At 42.7% G+C, this 24,168-nt stretch overlaps 1 protein-coding gene across 3 annotated transcripts in view; it reads left to right on the forward strand.

The window, feature by feature from the left end:
- Positions 1 to 2,723: 2,723 nt before the first annotated feature.
- Positions 2,724 to 24,168, forward strand: part of LOC148035063 (Sodium Bile acid symporter family) — a 226,298-nt gene continuing 204,853 nt past the window's right edge. For 2 of the 3 annotated variants that reach the window (XM_087679972.1, XM_087679973.1), the window contains exon 1: positions 2,724 to 3,091. In XM_087679972.1, the coding sequence (XP_087536098.1) occupies positions 2,846 to 3,091 (246 nt within the window). In that variant the 5' untranslated portion in view covers positions 2,724 to 2,845. The remainder of the gene's footprint in view (positions 3,092 to 24,168) is intronic. The other variant, XM_087679971.1, reaches the window with a different exon arrangement.

A 24,168-nucleotide genomic window follows, 5' to 3' on the forward strand; every position in this document is an offset into this window, starting at 1 on the left:
CGTCAATATGGTTTCATTAAAGGTCGAAATATAATGCACAACATTTTGAATGTCCATCTAGGAATCGATTATGCCAAAGCTTCTAGCCAACAAGTTGTTATGCTTCAGTTGGATATTGAGAAGGCATTTGATCATGTCAATTGGCCATTTTTGCGGCAATTACAATGGGTTTTGGCCCTCATATGATTTCTCTAGTCGATACCATTAGTTAGGGTGCTGTGGCCCATATTGCTCTTAATGGAGGGATTACAAAGGAAATCGCCTTATCTCGGTCTCTTCGGCAAGGCTGTCCACTCAGCCCCTTGCTCTTTGCTTTGGTAACTCACCCGATGCTCTCATTATTGGATAAGTTGGTAGCTCAAGGTGAGATAGTTGGTTTATCTCTTCCTGGCGGTGATCAACTCTGGTGGGCCAATCTTTGGCAGATGATTCTTACTAAGAAATCCACCCTTCTCTCCTATACGGAGAATGATCTGCAGGCCTTGGGATGGAATGGAATTGTGATCCCGAGGGGCAATATAACTAGACACATGGGATATCCTATTGGTGTGGAGGTTGCTTGCCGTGCTTTGTTGGATTGGATGGCATCCCGAATCCATGATAGGTTCATGTACTAGAAATCTCAGAGTTGGCCTCTTCATGTTAGGCTAAAAGTGGCTCAATGCATCATGATCAATATGATTTCGTTCTTTCTGCCATTGTTGCCTTGAACTAAGAAGTCCCTTTTGGAATTGGTCCAGCATATCAGATTTATGTTGTGGAAAAAGAAAGGCAATTGTTTGGGGTAGGTATGGATCTCCTTGCAGCATGTGACCACTCCGAAAAGGATGGGGGCTGCAGTTTTGTTGGATGTTAATTTGCATATGGCCGCTTTGAGGCTGTCCCTTTTGCAAAGTCTATGTATTCAGTGTCATCCTTGGTCAGATATTGCCAAATTCTTCATAGAGAAGACTTGCATCTCTCATGGAAGCACGGTTATTCATGCTTCCTGGTGGCATTCACTTAATTCTATGAGGCCCATAAATGTCTCCCAGTCTTTTCTCCTTTCTCATTTAATTGCTTCATGGTAGGAGATGCTTTGTTTTGCTGTCTGGTGTTCTCCGAATATTCATAAGGAGCAAAATTTGATGCAAGGAGAAATACTGGCTTCCTCAAGGTCGTTGGATTGGCCACACAAAGATTTGCAGTGAGATAGTTTAATCGGATGGCTAGGTTAGGGTTGAAGATAGTTTGTGATGGGGTTATTCCAAGGTAGCCTCACCTTTATTCTTTTAGGCGTATTGGTCAGTACTTTAGGGTGCCTCGTGGGTACAAGGACATTTGGTCGTCAATACAAGACTGTCTTTAGAGGTTCTCTCCTTTGCCTGCATTACAGCCATTGCATCCATGGCATGACTGGAAGTTTGTCCTTCTTGATGACTTTCAGAAAAGGTCAGCGAATCAGATATATCATCAAATGGTGGAAGCTAAAAGATGGGTCATGTGGAAGGTTAATAAGTTCTAGCATCTCAGGGATAGCAAAAAGAAGTGGTGGGACAGATTTATCCAGCTTTGAAAGTCTAAGGTTCTGTATTAGGGTAAAGTGTTCATGTGAAGGCTATGCATTGGGGGTCTTCCAACAGGAGAAGTGCTTCATGCTTGAAAGATCTTTGTAGGCTGCTGTGTTTTCTGTACTACATGCGATGAGACATTGCTTCACCTCTTTGTCTCTTGCCCCATTGTGAGACAGATCTAGAATTTCATTTCTCATGTGTGGTTCTCGATGTACTAGCACTGCATACCAAGTTCACTTGTGGATTATGGGAAATATGTCCTCTATGCCATCTTTGTCTTCAGATTGTTCCTGGCTATTCCATTTTCTTAGATGGATAGCCTTGTGAAAGATATGGCGTACTCGCAATGCCTTTATTTTTAATTCGATATCGGGCATCCATGGGCATGGATTGGTCTCATGGCAAATCACTTCTATGATGTCAGCATACCTGGTCCTTTCAGACATTGCTGCTCCCTAGTTGGCGATTGTTCGCTCTACTCCACTTGCTCTTTCTGTCTAATTTATTAGAATTGGTTATGTAATAGGTTGTTCTGAGAGGCCTCCTCACATCTTGTAAATTTCTAGAGTGACAATGTGAGAGAGATTGAGTATGCCCACTTGATAGTTTGATGTAATAACATGTAAGAGATACAGTGAGAATGTTGACCCGATGGTCTCATGCAAATATTTACTACTTAATTCAATTATCTTCACAAAAAAGAGAGAGAGAGAGATGTGTCGGGAGAGGGTGGGGTGCCCACAGAGAGAGAGAGAGAGAGAGAGAGAGAGAGAGAGAGAGATGCACCTTCTCAAGCTCCTGCATGCCCCAAGCTCCTCAACCTACTCCAAGCTTCCACATGCATGCCCCAAGCTTTCCTCAATCAAATATAAGATTTAAAGTTAAAAAATAGATGAAGAATAGAATCTAATCATGAGAGAGGGAAGACATGGGGCATTGAAGCCACCTCAGCCCCTCAACCATGCATGCATGCAATTCGAATTCAATAATGGAGGTTTGGGAAGAACAATAGGCTTGGGGGAAAAATGGAGGTTCGGGAGAAAGAATAGAAGATTACTAAAAGCAATGCTAATTTTCTGTCTGTAAGGGTAACTTTTCCTTCACGATTCACTAAGTCACCATACCAATTGTATAAGCATTTGACGTTACGAGCAATAGTGACAAATAATTCATCCTCCACCACCACATTTCCTCCACTGTGCTACACTCTCACCACAAATACAAAACCTTACGTCGTAAATAGGACGGCTCTTGCAGATTTCATACCCTCATTAATCATGCTATAGAGCGACATGAGCAGCGCCATTTGTTGCGGACTTGCACGTTCGTGCCTGGATGGCGTTGCGCGGGGTAAGCTGCCTCATCCCCACAATGGCCGTCTCCACTCTCCGCTGCTTCGACCTTTGCACTTCCCAAGACTTGCAAGTCACCACACGATCGTCCAAGCTCGCATGCGCACGAAGAGGCGATTGCTTGTTTCCTACATGCATTCTCATGACGGTGATGATGCTAAATATAGCGTATGCAACGACAATGAGGTTAGGCTTCTTTCAGCCTGCAACTATCCTCAATTGTATGCATACATAAATCGTCTCAGCTTGATTTTTAATCCTACCGGAGGAAACCAAGAGAAGTCCTATCTGTCGTGACACGATACACCTGTTACCATCATCAGCACTAGGCTAGAATGAGCCAGAGTTGTCCGCCACGATCCACGCGGCATCATTTCCAGTAATTGTTTTCCTTAACGCTACGATACTTTTCTATTCTTTGACGATGCTTCAATCCTTTAAAGTTCCTTCGTTAACTAAATAAGGAGCCATAGGATCCACCCTTCCAAGCAAGCGAGACAAAAGTGTGCAATGATAGGGTTCACAGCACAATGGCTTAGAGGACTACATGGTTGTAGTCCTGTTTCTATCGAACCTTCATTGTTGATGGACCAGGAGCAATGGGAAGAACGGGTGTAGGTGCTACTGTAGGGTCCTCTCTCCGCTTGCCACGACGAGCACCACCCATGGGTGGACCTGAGGCTGATAGGGAGATGATCTAGGAGGATGACATGGGGCCTTGTTATGACACTTCTCAGCTATGACCTCAACACTAGTAGTGTGTGCAATATTTTTTCTTTTTGGGAATAATATGCCATGTGCTCTACGTTCTTTGCTTTCTTCAAAAGAAGGGCTGTCACCTTTTTAGGACTTGTCTTGAGTTCTTGAGAGTTCTTGCCACCTTTGAACTTTCCCTTGAAAAAGGTGGAACCTAAAGCTCCCTCTAAAGAAGCAATGGGAAGGTCTTTTTTGTAGACTTGGTTAAGTAGATGAGTGTAAGATAAGAGCTGGCATTTGAACTCATAAAAGGTTGGTAAATAGGGCGATAAGATGATGTGTTGCATAAAATGAAAGTATTTCAAAAATAACTTGTTTAGGCACAATGTGACTTGATCCACTGTTTGACTTTTGGTTGGCCAGTGATAGTGAACTCAGTGTGTAAATACCTATGTTCATCCATCTTGACTTTTAGATCGTTCTTTTCCTCACGGAGAAGTCTTGGAGCTCATAATCAATATCGATGTATTGGGTTCAATCTCTCGTTGCATAGTGGTCGATAAAATGACTCCATTGCTTAGACACTAGGGGATGTTATAATCGTGAGTGAAACTAGAGAAGTAACCCTTGCATTTGTTAAAATATTGAGGATGCATGCTAGGGTGGATCATTGATGAGCAAGTAGACAATCATGAATGAGAATGATGGATAGATTGAGTGTGGGGATGAGTGCCTTTTATAGGCTTATAGTAGGTGGTATTGGTAGGTGGAAAAATGTGAAAATGGACCATGGTATTCATCAACTGTGGTTTTAATAAACCATGTATACATGACTTAGTCTAAGGCTTTATTTGCAATGTGATCCTTTCCCTTGCTGTTCATTACAAAGGGGCTATAGAATGGGTGTGATTGCACATTTCTCAACACCCCTCCTCAATCACAACCAAGAAAGACATTGAGTATATAGAGGCTGTCATGAGTAGAACCTTGCTAAGTGTAGACATGGAAAGAAACAACCATATAAAGCTAGAGGCTGTTACAAGGCCTCACTAAGTGTGTAGAGGTTGTAGTGTGCAAAGGTTACATGAGAAGTACAAGAGCTTATGGTAAGAACATTAGGCAAGTACACATTTAAAACTTAAAAAAGTCTATCAGAAAATGAGCTATGAAGGAGGGATAGGTGAGTCCTATTCTTTTGTTCTTGGGTGTTTTCTTCTTCTTCTTCTCCATTGTTGTCTTCATCTTCTTTGTCTGTTGCAAGATATGCTCTTTGAGATCTTTTCCTAGCATGACAGAACTTCTCAATATGCCTAGTTCTCCTACGAAAATCACAAACTATGCCATTTTTCCTTTGTCCCTCATATAGAGGAGTTGTTAGTCTCCTCTTGGGGTGCTTGTTTCTCCTTTGCTCTTCAAGGAGAGAAGCTTTGATATCCACAAGCTTCGGCTTTGGCATGTTGATTAATGTGGTAGACACATTATCGTACTCAGGTCGAAGACTTTTGAGAAGTACTCCAATGCAAATATCTTCATCCATCTTCAAGTTGATTTCTGTAAGTTGTGTCAAGAAGCTTTCCATATAATTCAAATGAGTTGCAAGTGAGGTGTTACTTTTCATGTCAAGCTTAAAAAATTCAATCAGCAAGCCATATTTGGAGGATTTTGAGTGAGCTCCAAACAAGGTTTCTAATTGATCCCATATTGCTTGAGAGATTTCATAATCATCAACATGATGAATGTAGTTGTCATCAAGTTCGAGCTTGATAATAGCTTGAGCCTTATCAGCATTTTTATCCCATATTACTGAGTGTACAACTTTCCTTGGTTTCTTCTCGTGATCACTTGTGATTGACCACAAGCCTTTCTTCATCAGGATCAGTTTGATCTTAGTTTGCCATGTGTGGAACCTGACACTGTTGAATCTGCATGAGGGTGAATCTTTGCCCATTTTGTTGGCAGGAGTAGTAGCAATTAACTGAGAATAGACTAGCAAGAGAGTTGAAGTTGAGTGTGTCAAAAGACACAAGAAGCACTAGTGCCAAACTGCATGAGGGTGAATCTTTGCCCATTCAGCAATTAACCGAGAATAGACTAGCAAGAGAGTTGAAGGTGAGTGTGTCAAAAGACACAAGAAGCACTAGTGCCAGAAAGCACTATGTGAGTATCAAGAGATACTAGCAAGTTGAGCCTTTGATATTCGATCTCGAAGTTGAATCCCTTCTTTGCTGATTTGATGTGAGAGCTTTGCTAGAAATTGAGTGTTGAGGCAGATTAGAGAGTTAGTGATTTGATTTGAGCTAAAGGAGTGAGAGAAAGAAGTGAAGCATGAGCTTGAAGCTTGATAACTATGGCTGCCTTCTTTAGGGTTTTGACAGGCGAGTGATATTTTGCTCGTTGCTAATTGAGGAGTGAGCCATTTGACACAAAACTTGATGAGGAAGAAGCTCAAGTGTCAGGCTTTAAAAGCCCTATGACATTCATCAATATTGTTGCGTGTGCAGGCTGAACGGATGGTACGAATATAGAAGGCGCAAAAAATGGCAGCAAGTTGATACAGGCGCAATGTTGAAGCACAATGTCACACTGTGAAGTGATAGACAGGAGTGCTTGGAGTAGAAGAAGAGTTCTCCAAAAGAGAGCAAAGGCTGATAATGCTTGGGAGGAGAGATTCAAGCCCTCCAATGAAGGTGGTTGGCTATGGAGGTAGGTGAGAGATTCATGGGAAAGTGGAAGAAGCCAAAAATTCAAATTGTAATGACCTAATTTACCTAATTAGTGGCCTAATGACTCATTAGCATTGAAACCCGCTCTAATATCATGGTGTATCACTGATGAGCAAGTAGACAATCATAATGAGACATAAGTAATGACAGAGAAGAACAACTGATATTATTGAAGCATAATGCAAGTACAACTGAATGAGAATGATGGATAGATTGAGTGTGGGGATGAGTGCCTTTTATAGGCTTAATAGTAGGTGGTATTGGTAGGTGGAAAAAGGTGGAAAGGGACCATGTTATTCACCAATTGTGGTTTTAATAAACCATGTATACATGACCTAGTCTAAGGCTTTATTTGCAATGTGATCCTTTGCCTTGCTGTTCATTACAAAGGGGCTATAGAGTGGGTGTGATTGCACATTTCTCAACAGTATTAACTTGACATTTGTAGTGGTATTATGAGCCTTTCATTGATGAAGATGATTAGGGTTACAAGTTGAGGATGTGGCATAACCTCTAGGTCAAATACTAGTTCCCAAAGACCTTGAGACGCAAGCATTGGTTGAATGAGGTTCAACCAAGTTGTAAAATTCGACCATTTAAAGAGAGTCTTGCCCACCATGCATCAGTGAAGTATGCATAGTGGATCCAACTGTCATCGTATGAGTAGCCTAAAGAGAATGCATGGATGCACTATAAGCATGGGATGGGTGTAAATGTTTGGAAGAATCTGAGAATGATAATATTTTGAGCTATCCAACTTGATTTATTATCACCATGATATATATATATATATATATATATATATATATATATATATATATAGAGAAAGAGAGAGAGAGAGAGAGAGAGAGAGAGAGAGAGAGAGAGAGAGAGAGAGAGTACAGGCAAAAGTGTTGGCCACTTCTAGGTTGCTTCATTCGCTAGATAAAGATTTGTAGCGAGATAAATTTAATTGGATGGCTCGATTGGGGTTGCAATTGGCACATGATGCTGTCATTCTTGGGCGATCCTATCTTTGTTTTTTTTGGCGCACACGCTAGCACTTTTGGGTACCTAGAGGCTATGATAGAATTGGTTGACCCTACAGAACCAACGCCAACAATATAATGCATTGCCTACTTTATTGTGGCAGGATTGGATGTTTTTGAAATTGGATGATTTTCAAAAAAGAACGGCTAATAAGATCTATCACAAGTTGGTAGAGGACAAGCAATGGGTCACTGAGAAAGCGAATAAAGTTTGGCGTGCTTGGGATAGTAGAGAGAAGTGGTGGGATAGATTTATTCAATTGTGGAGGTCCAAGATTCCTTATTAGGGAAATTTTTTTGTGTGGAGGCTGCTTATCAGTGGTCTTCCTATTAGGGGAGCTTTGTTTCTTGTGTCTGCACCTTGGTGACTCGTTACAGCAGACGCTCGTATGTTCTTGGATCTTGGGCAAGATGCCTTCATTGTCTTCTTTGCACTCGGATTATGCCTTCCTTTTCCAATTTCCTAGATGGAAATCTCTTTGGCACATTTGGTGTACTCGTAATGCCTTTATTTTTCAGCAGATGTGGTCCTCCATGATGTGGCTGCTTCTTAGCTGGATATTGTTCCCTCTACTCCAATTGTGCAGCCAACATGATATTTATGTGTTATTTTATAGTACCCTCTCTTGTATCCTTTTTGTTTGGATGGCTTGAAGGTTGGAGTTAATATACACTTATTCATGATGAGAGAGAGAGAGAGAGAGAGAGAGAGAGAGAGAGAGAGAGGATCCATCATTGACTCATTAGCTATTTGATAGCAGCAACCCATCAAGCAGAAATTCACATCACGAGAGTAGAGTCCAAAAATCCAATCAAAGCTGGTTTGATGTGGGTTGTTGCACATTGTGCATACATATAAACAGGAACAACCGAAGACATGGATGAGTATGAAATGATCCCAAATATTGACATGGAGCACGTTGAGCCCCTTGTCAAGCGTTCCAAGTGCGTAGATGCCTCCTTGGTGGAAGGGGCAAATGCGTTGCCTTGTGGGGAATCGCAAACAATGTCGTGTGCTTTAGACATGGGTCACATCTTATCCTATGCTCAAGCAGTGGGGTGGTCAGATGACTCCAAGGACTTGGATTGGGAGAATCTTTTGGAATTTGCCAACACCTTGCTTGGGGAGTATGTGCATCATAATCAGGATACTTGGAGTAACTTTGAAGAGTGATGTCACTGCTACTACTATGGAAACAAAAAAGGTGCTAAGCTTGTTCTTCTCCTTTCATGAAAAAGCTCATCTTGTTCTTTTTTGCCAGAATTCCTGCAATGTTTTCAGTACACTCATGGCTGATCAGTGTTGTGCAAGAAGATTGTGTGGAGTATACCTTTGTGGGCACATGGGGGGTTTTATGAGGTAATGCTTCGGTCCCCTCATCAACGTGAGGTTCTTTTAAGAAAGTTGCCATTGTTTTATGACTGCAAACTGGTATGTTGTCCCATTGCGGCCCTTGGCAGACTTCATAGAATTCTTAAAACAAAAATGTTTGGTTTGGGTAGAAGTGGAGGGCTGCCCGGTTGTGTGTTCGCCGCTTTTGCTTGATGCCATGCCAAGGATTGTTAGAGTGTTGGTACCTCCTATTACTCGAGCCACTAATAGAAATAGAATGTGCATGCTTTGGAACACCTCTGGCAAGCACCCCACCAGGCTACAAGTTGATTCTTGTGGTATGCACACACTACATTTTTGTCTTAAATGGGGAGCTTTTGCAGGACATTGCTTCAATTGTAGAAAATGGGGTCACTTAATGGCAGAATGTATTTAAGTCAAAGAGGGGACAACATAGACAAATGAGGTTCCTACTGTCCAACAGGATGATGGTGCTATGTATATAGATGCTCCCAGTTTGTGGAGGGAAATTTGGGCAAAGGCAAACAAGTGTCAGAGTGAAGTCAGAGTGAAGTGGTGTGGAAGCGTATGACCAAGATTGAGAGTGAACTGAGAGAGAAAGAGACAGTGGAACACAGAAAATCTGCAATAAAGAATGTTGTATAAGGAAGCAGATATGTACATGGGTGCAGAATGTATGTCTGCGTATGTCTCCATCTCGAAGATTTCACAAGCTATGAACCTCAAAGTATGTGCAGCACTCTCCATGATCAGAAATCTGGAAACCTGTGATCAGAGAATGTCCAACTGTGTGCTGAAAATAGGCAATAAATAGCCTGAAGAAAAATGGTGAAAATATGCTGTCGGCAGCTGACTGTATTGTCCGACTGTAAAACAGGCTGTTTGACTGCATTGCTGATGTGGCGATCTGACCAGTGCTGCCACATGGTACACCTGTTGACCGTACGGACCTTGTCAGCCACAACACACACAACTGTTCGAATGCGTGTCTAGGGGATAGCAATGTCTAACGCCCCCTCTCATATCCTGGATGGGGCATGAGACCGAGGGATTTGGAATGATGCCATGTGTCACCCATAGCGCAAACAACTTTTCAAATGCTTGTCCAGGTGATGACAATCTCTAAACCACCCCCCCCTTTCGATCTTGGACGAGGCATGAGACCGAGGGATCTGGAATGATGCCGAAGTAAAGCTTGTGGATGCGCCTTTGTAAATAGGTTGGCAAGATTGTCCTTTGTTTTGTTGTATACCACATCAATAGTCTCATCTAGAAGCTTCTCCTGAATGAAATGATAATGAATCTCAATGTGCTTTGTCCTAGCATGAAACATAGGGTTCCGGACCAAGGCAATGCAACTCTCATTGTCGCACTGAAGAACAATAGAACCTATCTACGGGCAACCAAGCTCCTCCAATAATCTGTGAAGCCACATTGTCTCACATGTGGTAGAAGACGCTGCCCTATACTCCGTCTCAATTGAAGATAGGCAACGGTGGGTTGCTTCTTGTTGCTCCATGAAACAGCACCTGCACCCAAGGTAAAACAATAACTTGTCATGGACCACCTAGATACAAATAAAGGATAGAGGATGCAAGCCTTGGTACCTCGAGCAAAAACAAGGCGATCATGAGTGATCTCCCATGTAGAATCACCAAAAGAGATATGATATCTTGTATTATCCAACTGTCTAGCAGAGAGTAGACTTTTGGTTAAAGCTAGTACATGTACATTATAAAAAATAAAAGAGCTTCTTGAAGCAAACTAGAGTCAACATCCCCAATGCCAATGATATTCAATGCAATGTCATTTTCTAGTCTCACATAACCTATAATGGTGCAATAGGCATGAAACCAATCTTTTTCTCATTTCAAGCACGGGGAGCTTGCTTAAGGTCATAGAGGGCCTTCCTCAACTTGTACACCTTACCATAAAAAGATCCAAAGCGTGGCGGCTTCTCAACATAGATTTCCTCCTTTAACTCCCCATTCAAGAAGGTAGGACTTCAAATCTAGTTGATAGATTGGCCAACTCCTATGGCTAGCCAAGGAAAGAACTGCACGAATAGTAGCCATTTGAGCTGTAGGGGCAAAAGTATCATGGAAATCAGTGCCTGGGTGTTGTGGAAAACCTTTAGCAACAAGGCGGCGAGCCTTGTGCTTATCCAACGTGCCATCACTCCGGTAGCCACTTCTTAGGGACCCCCTAATCCTTGCATCACGAAGTGTCATAGGCCCACCAATGAGGAGGAGGTCGGCTGTCGCTCGCCATCTGCTAAAGTCTTTGGAATATCCACTGACTGTTGGGGCTCAATTGGAGAGTTGGGTGACGGAGAAATAATCTCTTTATTCGAAGAAGAATCCTCAAGAGACACGAGCTCCAGAGGTACAGTTGTTGGTGCCCAACTATCTCCTGGATTGCCAAGAATAGGGTGTTCCTTGCTCCCCTGTGAGGCTAGAACTTCCATGAATTGAACACCACGGCTCGTGTAGACATCTTGCTTGATGGGATCATACAATCGGTAACCTTGGGACAAGGAGCTATAGCCCACCTGGCACAAACACCTCTCTTTTGGAGGCCGTTGCAAATTTGTCATGCTATGTTTTTGGGATGTGAATATAGGCATTATACCCAAAAACCTTGAATTAAGAAACATCTGGCTTAGATCCGAAATATGCCTCATAAGGTGTCATACTAACAATAGTGGAAGTAGAAGAGCGATTAAGGATGTGGACTGCAATAGCCACAGTCCCAGCCCATAGTTACTACAGTGTTTGTCTATGCTCCATCAGGGTATGGGCCATCTCGATCACATTGTGATTCTTTCGCTCCAAGATGCCATTCTCCTTAGGGGTGTTTGTGTTGGCAAATTTTTGGTGGATACCACGGTTTGCACAAAAACGAGCAAGCTCATTAGAAACATTTTCTTTACCCTTATCCTATTGTAAGGTCTTCAGTTTCTGGCGTGAGCGGTTTTTCTCAAAGAGTTACCAATCCATGAAGTTGGAGAAGGCCTCTGACTTTAGCTTCAAAAAATAAGCCCATGCTATGCTGCTGTAATCATCCACAATCAACATGAAATACAAGCTTCCTTTAAGGGACTTCGTCCGCATCGGTCCACAAAGATCGGTGGAACAAGCTCCAAGGGGGTTGAAGACCACCTCGAAGCCTTGTTGGGAATAGCATCATGAGTTTGCTTCCCACGGATGTAGGATACATACGACTACTGGCTCATCGCAATATCCGACAAACCTCAAATAAGTTGTCCTCGAGACGCCTTCCAAAGGTAATTATAGTTGAGGTGGCCAAACCGAACATGCCATAGCTTGGATTGTGTCTAAGAGGTAAGAAGAAGAGAAGTCAAAGCATAAGAAAACCTTAACTTGTGGACTCCATTCTCCTCATAACCTAAAGCAAGGATTTATCTTGATCCATGATCAAGAATTCGAAAGGAATCCACATCAAATTCGACCAAGAGGCCGAGGGTACAAATCTTGTGTATTGAAAGTAGATGGTATGTTAAGGCTGGTACATAAAGCACCTTGGAAGTATGGGTACCACCTTGCCCATAAGGAATAAGGTGCATGTTACCTTGTCTCTAAATAGGGATAGAGGAACTATCACTAATGAGAATTTGCCTATGCGAGGGCCGTAAATAAGCAACACTTGCTGTAGGAGTCATGTGCCGGGATGCACCAATGTTAACAATCTACTCCCGAGTGTATGGGGCCGTCAATGTAGCATTAGAGGCCTTTAGGATCGATGTTTCACCACCTCCAAGTGGAGGAAAGGAGGTAATGAGAGAGCAACCACTGCTCTAGAGTCCTTTAAAGATTTCTCCTTCTTCTTCTTGTTGGGGCAATCCTTCTTCCAGTGACCTATCTTGCCATAGATGTGACAAGTGGACTCATTTTCCTTGTCCTTCTTTGATTTGTCCTCCTACTTTTGGTCCTTTCCCTTCTTTTGAGAGGACTTACCTATCAATGCCTTCGATTTGGAAGCATTGGTTCCTTTCAAGTGCTTCTCTTGGTCCAAGACCATAGGAACCAACTCCTCCCAACAAAGAGTCTTTGATTGCCGTGAGACAATAAAGGTGGAATAAAAACCACTGAAACGAGGTGGTAACTATTAAAGGAGAGTTATCGCCATGTCTTCAGAAGTAATCGCCTTCCTTGTGTTCAGCACTTGCATCTGAAGTTGCCTCAGCTTGTTGATATGCTTCCACATAGAAGATGACTTGTTGACATTCATGGTCCTCATCTACACTTTCAAAGAAACTCGTTTCATAACAGTCATTTTGTTATACAACTGATCAAGCTCTAGCCATATCTCTCGAGCCACCATCAAATTTTCTACATGGGAGATCACAGCTATAGTAAATGAGAGAAATAAAAACGAGCAGATGTGAGAATTTAGTTTGTCCCAATGCGTGTGAGCCTTTGCCAACTTCAACTTATCACTCGTAGAGAGTTTGGACTTGTCTCTCGATGAAGGACAATGGATAGCCTTTGTAACATGCTCTGCCAAATCATAGGACTCTAGAATGGCAAGCATCATAACACACCAAATGCAGTAGTTTTCACCATCGAGCTTTTGATCGGATGGAAGAGTTGGTAAAACATGCACCTTTGGGTCCATGATCACCTTAAACTCTGTCTCAGCCTTAGGAGACATCTTCACCTAAAATGCCTGCACAAAACACAAAAAGCAGCTCCCTTTGACTTTGAAAAAGCAGCCTGCTAGGGCTCTTCTCTGCTCATCTTGCTCCTCGTTCACTTGCCGGAGGCGATGAAAAGGTGAAATCTGCACTTGAAGGCCCAAAACGCAGCCTTCTTCCTTCTCAAACAGCAAAAATCAATAGCAGCTTCAGCAACTTTGCTCCTTTCTTGCACTGCCACACTCGCCTCAGCTTTGTTCTGATGCACAACCCTCCTGCTCGCCCTTGAATGCTGAAAATGCAGCCGTGTGTTGCGCTGAAATCTCCTCTTCAGGTAGGTCCACTCTTGTTCAGTCCTTCAATGCTCTGATACCATGTCAAACTTAAGCGGTGTGGAAGCATATGACCAAGATTGAGAGTAAACAGAGAGAGAAGAGAGAGAAAGAGAATGGAACATAGAAATCCTGCAATGAAGAATGTTGTATAAGGAAGCAGATATGTACACGGGCGCAGAGTCTATGTCTGCGTGTGTCTCTACCTCGAAGATTTCATGAGCTGTGAACCTCGAAGTATGTGCAGTAGTCTCCACGATCAGAAATCTGGAAACCTATGATCAGAGAATGTCCAACTGTGTGCTGAAAATAGGCAATAAATAGCCTGAAGAAAAATGGTGAAAATATGCTGTCGGCTGTGTTTAATGCAGCCAATTGTACTGTCTGATTGTAAAACAGGCTGTCCGATTGCACTGCTGATGTGGCGATCTGACCAGCGCTGCCATTGGGCACACCTGCCGACTGTACTGACCTGCCACATGCCACCCACAACACACACAACTTTTTGAATGCCTGTCTAGGGGATGACAATCTCTAACAACAGGTGCTTTCATACCTCACTAACGATGTTCATGGCTGGCAAGATGTGCAGTTAAGAAAAGGAAAATTAGGGTATCAAGCATGGGAGCACTAAGATTTAAACCTCATGGTGGCATGCACTTAATGCCGAGCAACCTATCCATCTGACGTCTTCTATGCTGTTGAATCATTTGGTCCACTCCTAGAGATTGGTCCTTGCTAAATCTTCTCGGCACCCACCTCTAGATCGGAAGGCAGGTAACTCCTTGAGAGCGGAAGTGTTAGTGGTTTCAAAGGTGCTCTCTTGGCAAGGCAAAGAGGAACAAAGATTGATGTTGAATAGGATGGCATGCTTGGGACTTGTCACTATTGCTTATGCTCTTCTACCTGCTAATGGGGTTATTGTGTCCTTCAGTTTGGTTCAACGCTACTTTCATGTTCCCTAAGGCTATTGTAACTTGTGGAATGCTATCTCAACCTCTTTACAAGCCCTTAGCAAGATTGAATGATTAATGGTTGGTTGCTTTTGGGTCGTGCTTCGGTAAATCAAATATATCACTTGCTGATTCGTAATAAGGATTGGCTTGTCTAGAAAGGCAATACTACTTGGGGTCTCTAGAAAGACCAAGCGTGGTGGAAATTTGTGGTGATGACAGGCTAGTTTAACAAAATGCCTTTCTGATCCAAGGTTTTCATTTGGCGAATGTTGATTGGTGCACTTCCCCTTACCTTGACACTCTCCAAGTGAAGGATTGCCAATGATTACTACTTTTTTTGTCAGACATCGGTTGAAACCTCTTGCCATTAGTTCCTTACTTACCCGGTTGTGAGGAAGGTTTGGTCACAGCTATTGGCCATTTGGTTATGAGTGGTTAGGCTATTGATGCTTCCGAAGGATTGGGTCTTTGGACATTCAAAGTTTATGGATCTTGTATAAGTGGATATGCGTAACGTGTCTGCCTATCGGTTGTCCAAGCATGTTTTAGCGATCCATTGAGAAACGAATCTAAGTGTCGCTGCCCATCACTCCCATGGAATGTTCCGGGGTTTGTCGCGCCTAGGGTTTCCCGAGTCCGCCTCGCAATGGAATGTTTGCGGCCGAACCCACTAGGATCGACCTGAAATTTGGGTTCCTAGTGGTCAAGGTCTCCCGACAGCACTCTAGCGTCGACACTTGGACATTCTATTTTACGCAGAGATACCCAAGCCAAAGTAGATCCACACCGCACTTGGTTCAAAGAGAATGGGAAACGAGAGGGATGCGCCGCTCAACCTCTCTACCTGATTCCGGTCTCCTAAAACGGCATGAATCGGGTTCTAACCTAACAATTCCTAAAGGTTAAACGACGGTAAAACCTTGTGAGAAGCCTCCCAGTTCTTTGGGACCACCCTACCATAGGACAGACCCATTGAGGGTTCCACCCACCCACTTCCCTTGATAGCTTTAGTTTTCTAATTAGGTCCTATCACATTTATGTGTGACATTCAAAATCAGCTTTCTTAATTAGGCCTTTTAGGGAACGGGGTTTGTTCGCGTAATTTATGGCACAGACACGAATACAGAGCAAGCAATCCTTTGACGAATAAGTTCAAATAAATTCCTTAACTTATCTTCATGTTAATCTTTGTCTCTTGTCCATACATGAGAAATTATGTATCCCTTCTGTCCAATAGAAGTACCCGGTCCAAATTACAGGGCACCATAAATCCTTTATCTAAAATAGGATCTTTTAATGCCATAGAGGTTGGTGGGCTCACGGTAGTCTTCAACTCCGTTCTGGACTAGGCGAGGGGTGTCCAGAGCTCCACCTGACCCCAAGCGACCTAGGAGTGAGACACAACTTCCATGGTTGGCCTTTTCACCACTCGACCTTCGGCCCGTGAATTGAGTAGTGTCCTCAGATTGAAGCACGGTGTGACCTTGGAGATGATCCACCCGCGCAAAATATCCTTCCTTAATTAATCCAATTAAGAATCAAGCACAATCATGGCAATCAACCTCATATCATCTTCCAAGAATATATTCATTTATTTCCCATGGCAACTTGTTATCACTGACCCCTGAATAATCGTCCAAATCACATCCCAACAATCAATTTAATGCAAAAGCATTTAGGATGTTGTTTAATCAACCCACAAAACCAATTGTATTTTTCTAAACAACGCAAGAATAGTAGCGATAACATTTCCATTTGCATATTCGCTCTCCCCCTTGGGATCTAAGTGATTCTATGTAAAATTTACTTAACACTTCGGCTAAGACACGTGCCAAGGTCTAATGCAATTATGCAAGAATATAAATTCTATTGAACGCTTACATTGATTGACAACCCGACCTTTTTCCCAACGAGTTTAGAAGTATTGGTTTGTACTTGATCCTAGGGTTTCTTAATCTCTTGAGTTCTTCCCTTGCCTTTGAGGCTTGGAGATGTTTGCATCTAGCTCCCAACCCCGAATAGGATTGATAAACATAGTCTTTATCGGACGGATCTCAAGGCAATGTAGTTTTAATCCTAATGACTGTTGTTTATACTAGCTACGCACAACTTCAAGAATCCAATGAACTAATAGTTCGTGATATTAGCAAGACTTTAATGCAAGATCAATTTGTGTACCATCGATGTATATTCCATATAATCTTTTCCATGCATGCACCGTCTATGTTCATAACCTTTAAGTAACCTTATATGCTCTTTATGCTATGTATGATTTTGTTGCGTAGCACTGGGATGTAATGATTGTATTTGGATACAAGGGTTTGTGCGAACCCCAATGCGTCATATGCATAAATCTATGCAAGGTCATCTATGGTTACGGAAAGAGTTATTCTAAAATCCCCTACAAGCTCATTACTATTGAAAATAATTTCGGTTTGCTTATTAAAATGAACTCATGCGCATGCCAAGGCAATATAACCTATGTCTCAATGAATAACGGAGATGGCAATTAGTACCTGGATATTTGGATATAAATTATCCATACCCGTCGTTGTATTTGTATTAGCAGAAACGCCTTGGCCGGTGGCTCCATTGTTGGATGCGGCATTATTGTTGGTACATGTCTCCCTCCGTTGGGGGCCATACTTTCGGCTTATAAATCTCTTTTTTTTTTTCGTAAAAGGTAATTGTATTAATTACGAAGAAAGTACAAGATTACATGATTACACGAGTACAAGAGGCACGAGGGCCATAGGCCAACGTGTGGGAAATCCCCGGACTAGGGTACTAAAAAGTTACACCAATCATGGCAAGGACCCAGAGGCAATTGCCAAATGCCAGGAATACAAATCCTCCCGAGGGAGCAAGTCAGAGTGCCTGATGAGATCTAGCTGCCAATGCAAGAGCCCTTTAAGCCTTGCAATATGTCGCGGTACATTAGAAGCCGAATCAAAGAAAAAAACATTTCGGGTGGTCCAAATGTGCCAGCATCCCCAGTATCTGAAAAAATGGAATAAGATCTTCATATGTAACGGTGGTGGTGTGGGATACTTCGGGCTCACAAAAACCCAATCGAAGGGAGTCAGTGAAGACCCCACCACCGCGTGCCAGATTCGTGACAAGAGTGACCAGATATTCTTGGCGAGCAGGCAAGAAAGAAAACGATGTCGGGCCGATTCCGCCGAAGTGGTGCAGAAGAAGCAAGTGCCATTCGAGATTCGACGCTTGGAAAGGGCCGAGGCAAGAGGAAGACCACCAATCATTACCCGCCACAGAAAGACCTTGCATTTGAAAGGTGTCTTGTTCTGCCATCCCTCCATCAACATTGCCTGCCACCATGACAGTGATTTCCGCAGGCCCCAAACAGCATTAACTTTCACGCCCAACCATTGGTGATCTTTAATGAGAAGATGATACACCTGATTAGTAGAGGCCTTTTCCAGACTCAACCGGCCTGCAAGGTCCCAGTCCTGCCAAGGGCGATCCATAGCCAGGGCAGGAAAGAGTTGCCTACCCTGAAGTTCCGAGGAAAGCTTCCCCCATAAATCACGGTATCCGCGCGGGATCCTGAAAAGTCTCCTAGCAGTCCGAAATGATGCAAGGACATTGCGAGTGGCAAGGGTAGCATCCGCAATCGAAGTCACACCCAAACGGGCCATGCGGTTAAATCTTGGTCTGAGCTGATGTTTATCTTCCCATGAAAGTAATGTGGATACCGCCAACAATTCCAGCTGAAAAGAATTTGTCTGCACGCGGTCCCCTACAGGATGCCAACGGGCCTTTTGGAGCACCACTTTCCAAGAGCCGACCAAATGCACTAACAAAGAGGAAGAGGGACTGGAGAAACGAGCGTCAGCATTAAGGACATGCCACCATGAGGCTCGAAGCCGTGTGTTACCCTGGCGGAGGCCGCTATCCTCAAGAAAATAACGGGCTATGATGGTCCACGGGTGATGATCCACACACATGGCACGAAACAGAGACCAACAAAGAGCCAGCATATGAGTTTCTGCATCCAAAATAGCTCCACCACCCATGCGCTTAGGGGTACATGCATGTGACCATGAAATCCAGGAAATGCCTGCCTGCAGTGAATCTTTCTTCCATAGCATGAAACGAATGGGATGAGTAAGAGCCTTCAAAGTATTGGGCGTCCATGGCAGTAATGGCAGGAAATACGTCAGCATTGGTAGCATAATTGTCTGAGCCACTTTGAGGCGGACATGGAACGGCCAGGCTTGCGACTTCCAATACATAAACTTCACGGCCAGTTTGTGTGAAATCCACTCCAGCAGGGCCTTTGGCCGTACATCCACCCCCAATGGGTATCCAAGATTCCTGACAATCGCGCCACGAGAAGCTTATAAATCTCTCTCTCTCTCTCTCTCTCTCTCTCTCTCTCTCTCTCTTTCCCACCCTATCACCCTCTCTCTCCCTCTCTTTCTCCCGGTAGCAAGGAGGGAAAAGAATAAGGTGCTCTCTTCCGTTTGCTTAAGGGAGGTTTTTATAGGGGAGAGGAGGCTTATTATGGGGAGGGGTGGGGGGTGTGTGACATGGAGGTGGAGTGGTGGTGTCTCCCCCATCCACCACTTGTCATAGCATGTCGGCGGGGACTAGGCGAGTTGGCCGCGGGACAGGTTGATATGCCCAAGGGGAGGGGTGGTAGGTTATTATGGGGAGCGGGGGGGGTTGTGACACAGAGGTGGAGTGGTGGTGTCTCCCCCATCCACCACTCGTCATAGCATGGTGGCGGGGACTGGGTGAGTTAGCCGCGAGACAGGTTGATATACCCAAGAGGGGGGATGGTAGGCTTGTGGCCTTCCCCCCTCGTCATCATCGACTTGCTTCTTGTCGTCTTTCTCCCTCCTATCGATGTCATCACGCCGTCGTCATCTTCCTCCACTACGTGTCAACTTCCTCCACTCCTTCCTTGTCATCGTTGACATGCTGACGTTATCCTCTTCCTTATCCCACACAACGTCATCGTTGTCCTCCTTTCCCCCCTTCTCACTTCATCTTCACGTCGTCTTTCTTATTTTTCCCCCTCGCCACCTATCGGCGATGACATAGGGGGAAGGTAAAAACATTTGAAGTAATTTAATTTGTTTTTTTTTGGGGGGGGATGGGTCCCATGCGGGAGCAGAACAGGATGTTACAATATGAAAGTGCTCTTTCCTTAGTTGTGCTTCTACTAGCCTATGCTCACGCAGTTCATTGAACACAATGTCCAAGTGTCTTCTATGCTCTGCCTCATTCTTTGAATAGATAATCATGTCATAAAAGAAAGTGCCTAGAAATCCTCTATGTGGTCTGAAAATGTGATCCATTGTTTGATTGAAAGTGTTAGGAGCATTCGTAAGCCCAAAACTGACTCATAATCTCCTCGTGTTGGGCTACGCTGACTCTGTAGGGTGGCTTATTAGGTGGGCTACTTCCAGGGATAAGATCTATACAATGATCTTTTGGCCTTTCAGGCGGTAGCTGCCCTAGAAGTGGCTGAGAGAAGCAATCAATATACATTTTCAGAAATGACATGCGATTCTCCTCTAACTTAGACATATTCCCAACGTGCTCACCATCATCTTTATGCTTAGTAAAAAGCAAGTACGCTAAAAGATGATTTTTCATTACTTGAGAAATGGCAGGTGCAGATACCATAGGGACAAATGCATTTTTCAATTTTACATCAAGTGTGAGTGTCTTTTCCTAATGCTGAATTGTCCCAATAGGCAGCAAGTTGGAAAATTAGAAAATTAGGAAGATCCTAAAGGAAAGAAGGCCAAAATATCAGTGGGATTGGTGCCTGATGTTGTTAAATGAGCCCAATGATCAGAAGTCCATCTCTTAACACAAAGTGTTCATGCCTTTGGCCATTGCAAAGCTAATCATAAACATTAGCAAAGTCCGAACCAGTAACATATCGCTCTTTCATGGCATCCAACTTAGTGTGATAAACCATGCTAATGACTGAAATTTATGGCTTACATGAGAGTGCATCAGTCACAACACTCTTTTTACCATTAACATGTACAATCTAAAAGTGAAACATAGAGATAAATTTTGCCCATCTCATATGCTTCTTTGACATCTTTGTCTGTGTCAGAAAGTATCTAAAAGTTTGATGGTTTGTTTGCACTGTAAAATCAAGCCCCAACAAATAATATTTCCACGTAGACAATGCATGAATTATAACCAAGAGCTCTTTCTCATAGACCAGCAAATTCTTTTTTGCATCGTGGAGAATTCGGCTCTCATAAGCCACAACTTGGCCATCCTATATAAGAATAGCCCCAATGTTGTTACCACATGCATCACATTGAACTACAAATGACTTCCTTAGATCAGGTAACACGAGCACAAGATTTGAAGTCATCTTTTTCTTCAACTTTTCAAATGCTGAAATTTCTATTACTTTCCATCTAAATGGCATATCATTCTTTTGCAAAGCATGTAGATGCAATTTCAGCAAACCTGTGTACATACTTCCTGTAGAAAGAACATAAATACAAGAAGCTATGGACCTCATACACATTTCTCAAAGGTGGCCATGATCATATTGCCTCAATCTTTGTAGGTTCCATACGAATACCATTAGTCAATACAATATGTCCTAAAAAGTGGATTTCATGCAAAAAGAATTCACTTTTCTTGTCATTAATAACGAGCGTATGCTCATGTGGTTCATTGAACACAATGTCCAAGTTGACTCGTTCTTTGAATAGACAATCATGTCATCAAAGAAAGTGCCTACAAATCCTCTATGTGGCTTGAAGATGCAATCTATCATTCAATTAAAAGTGGCACAAGCATTTGTAAATCTAAAAGACATAACAAGAAACTCATACAATCCAAAAGATGTTCCAAAAGTTGTCTTAGGCACATTTTCTAGTCTAATGCGTATCTAATAATATCCACTTTTCAAATCGATACGGCTGAATATGGCTGCCCCTTGCAGTCTATCCATAACATTATCAATCTGAGGAATCTGAAAACCATTATTTATCATGATCTTGTCCAGAGCATGATAATCAATACACATACGCCATGAATCATCTTTTTTCTGCACAAAAACCACTGGAGAACAAAAAGGACATAAGATGAGCTGAATCAGCTCTTTTTCTAACAGCTCATTCACGTGACTCATAATCTTCTCCTATTGGGCGGCACTAACTCTGTAGGGCCGCTTATTAGGTGGACTACTTCCAAGGATAAGATCCATGCCATGATCTTTTGGCCTTTTAGGCAGTAGTTGCCTTAGAAGTGACTGAGAAAAGCAATCAGCATACATTTTCAGAAATGACATGCGATCCTTATTTAACTTAGACATGGTTCCAACATTCTGATTATCATCTTTATCCTTGATAAAAACCAAGTACGCTGAAAGATAATTTTTTCATTACTTTAGAAATGGCAGCTGTGCAGATACAACAAGGACAGATTCACCTTTCAACTTTACATCAAGTGTGAGTACCTTTTTCTTATGTTGAATAGTGATCTTTTTTGCATGAGAATCAATCATTGCATGTATATAGTGACACCATGGCATACCAAGCAATATATCACAACCCTCAAGTGGAGCAATGAAGAACTCTTCGGTGTCCACATATCCTGTATATGCAACCGAAGCTTTCCAATGAGTGGTGTGATGGGCTCCGCATGGCCTTTATATACCATTCTAACTTCCCCCATGGGTCCCATCCCTTCCTCTTTGATGCCTCGACGGGCTGCTATGTTAACAAAGACGTGCGTGTGATGATGCATGGACAACTGTGTGTCACAAAGTAGTTAAGACTTAGAGTTATCATTGAAAGTCATTCTCCTCTGTATGCATGATAGAGATATTGGTGCCATGGTCAAGGCAGTGGAGCATTTCTTTTATTGGCTAGCTTTGAGTCATGATGTAGAACAGATTCTTAGGACATGCATCGTATATCAGAAGGTAAAGCATGATAGACAAAAGATGTCGGAAAGGCTAGAGGCCAGGAGGGTCAGGTTTAGTAGGGTTGAGTATCTAGTGGTGAGTCTAAGCATTCTCCTCTAAAGTATCTTGGGGTTTAACTGGCTTAACTTGGACAAGTTGGTGAGGTGGGCTATGGGAAACATTAGTAGCTTCGGTCGTAGGGTTAGGAGTTTCAAGCACACTACTTTTAGCCACTATGTTGGTATTAGGAGAATGTTTATGTACATCACTTTGTTGCACACCAGGTAATGAATATGTATTTTGGATGGCGGTAAAAGCAAAGAGAATATGGGATTCTATGTCACTTAACCTTGAAATAAACCACTCATGGAAGTTGAGATTGTACTATAATGAAGCATGGCTATCAAGACGTTGTGGGTCATGTGTGAGGTAGAAAATATATCTAATGATATCAATCATCATGTTGCTTTGTTCCAATTGACTTAGTTCTTGTTTATTCTAGATAGCCTTGGCAGAGCATTGCAATGGACTCTATTTTTTAGCTTCGTAAGACACCTATAGGGAATGATGGGATATGGACTATCATTTGTAGGTTTAGCAAACAAGCCCATTTTATTTTAGTGAGAAAGAAAATAAAGGTTGATCATATGGCATGATTGTTTTTGCAGCACATCTTTAAGTATCATGGTATACCAAAGTCGATCATTAGTGATCGAGACCCTCAGATGACCAGTTTTATTTTGGAAAGCATTATTTGAGAATATGGGTACCACACTGAAATTCTCATCATCCTTCCATCCACAAACAGATGGTCAGTTTAAGGAAGCAAATTCCATAGTGTTAGATCTTTGGAGGTGCTATGTTTCAGACCACAAGACACAGTGGGAGTAGTATTTGCCCTTGGTTGAGTTTTCTTATAACAGCATAGTGTATAGTTTCACGGGCAAAGCTCTAGTTGAGGTGGTTGAGGGTGGCAAGAAGATACCACCTATTCTGCAAACTAAGGATAAGATCTTTGAGGTTGATCGTTATGTGGAAAACTTAGATGTAGCCTATGCAAAGATAAAATATACAATTCAGAGATCGCAAGAAAAGCAAAAGAGGGCAGCTGATCGCCATAGATGTGCTTTGCAGTTTGCAAAGGGTGATTATGTATTGCTGTGTTTTGAAAAGGCAAGGTTGAAAAAGATGAAAGGAAGAGAAAGATTGTATCTGAAGTTGAGTATGAGATACTATGGGTGCTTCTAGGTGTTGGAGAAGATCAGTGATATGGCATAGTTGCTGAAATTACCTCCACATTGGTGGATATACAATGCCTTTCATGTCAGCTGGTTGAGACCTTTTCATGGTGATGTGCCAGAGGATGTGTTTGCTGAAATTCAGCTTGAGGTTGAGAAGTTAGATGAGATTTTGGTATCCGAGTAGATTTTGACACATAACAAAAGAAAGGTCAAAGGCAAAGTTTCCAGGAGATACTTGGTGAAATTTCAGAATTATTCACCAATGGATGCCAAATGGATGAAAGAGGATGACTTGGTAGACCATCCTTAGTTGTTGTAGCTTTATCTAGATGCCTTAAAGTCAGAGCCGACTTTA

This window comes from Lygodium microphyllum, chromosome 6, assembly GCF_053477565.2.
Source record: "Lygodium microphyllum isolate KBCC chromosome 6, Lygodium_microphyllum_v1.1.10, whole genome shotgun sequence".
In the NCBI taxonomy this organism is placed as follows: domain Eukaryota; kingdom Viridiplantae; phylum Streptophyta; class Polypodiopsida; order Schizaeales; family Lygodiaceae; genus Lygodium; species Lygodium microphyllum.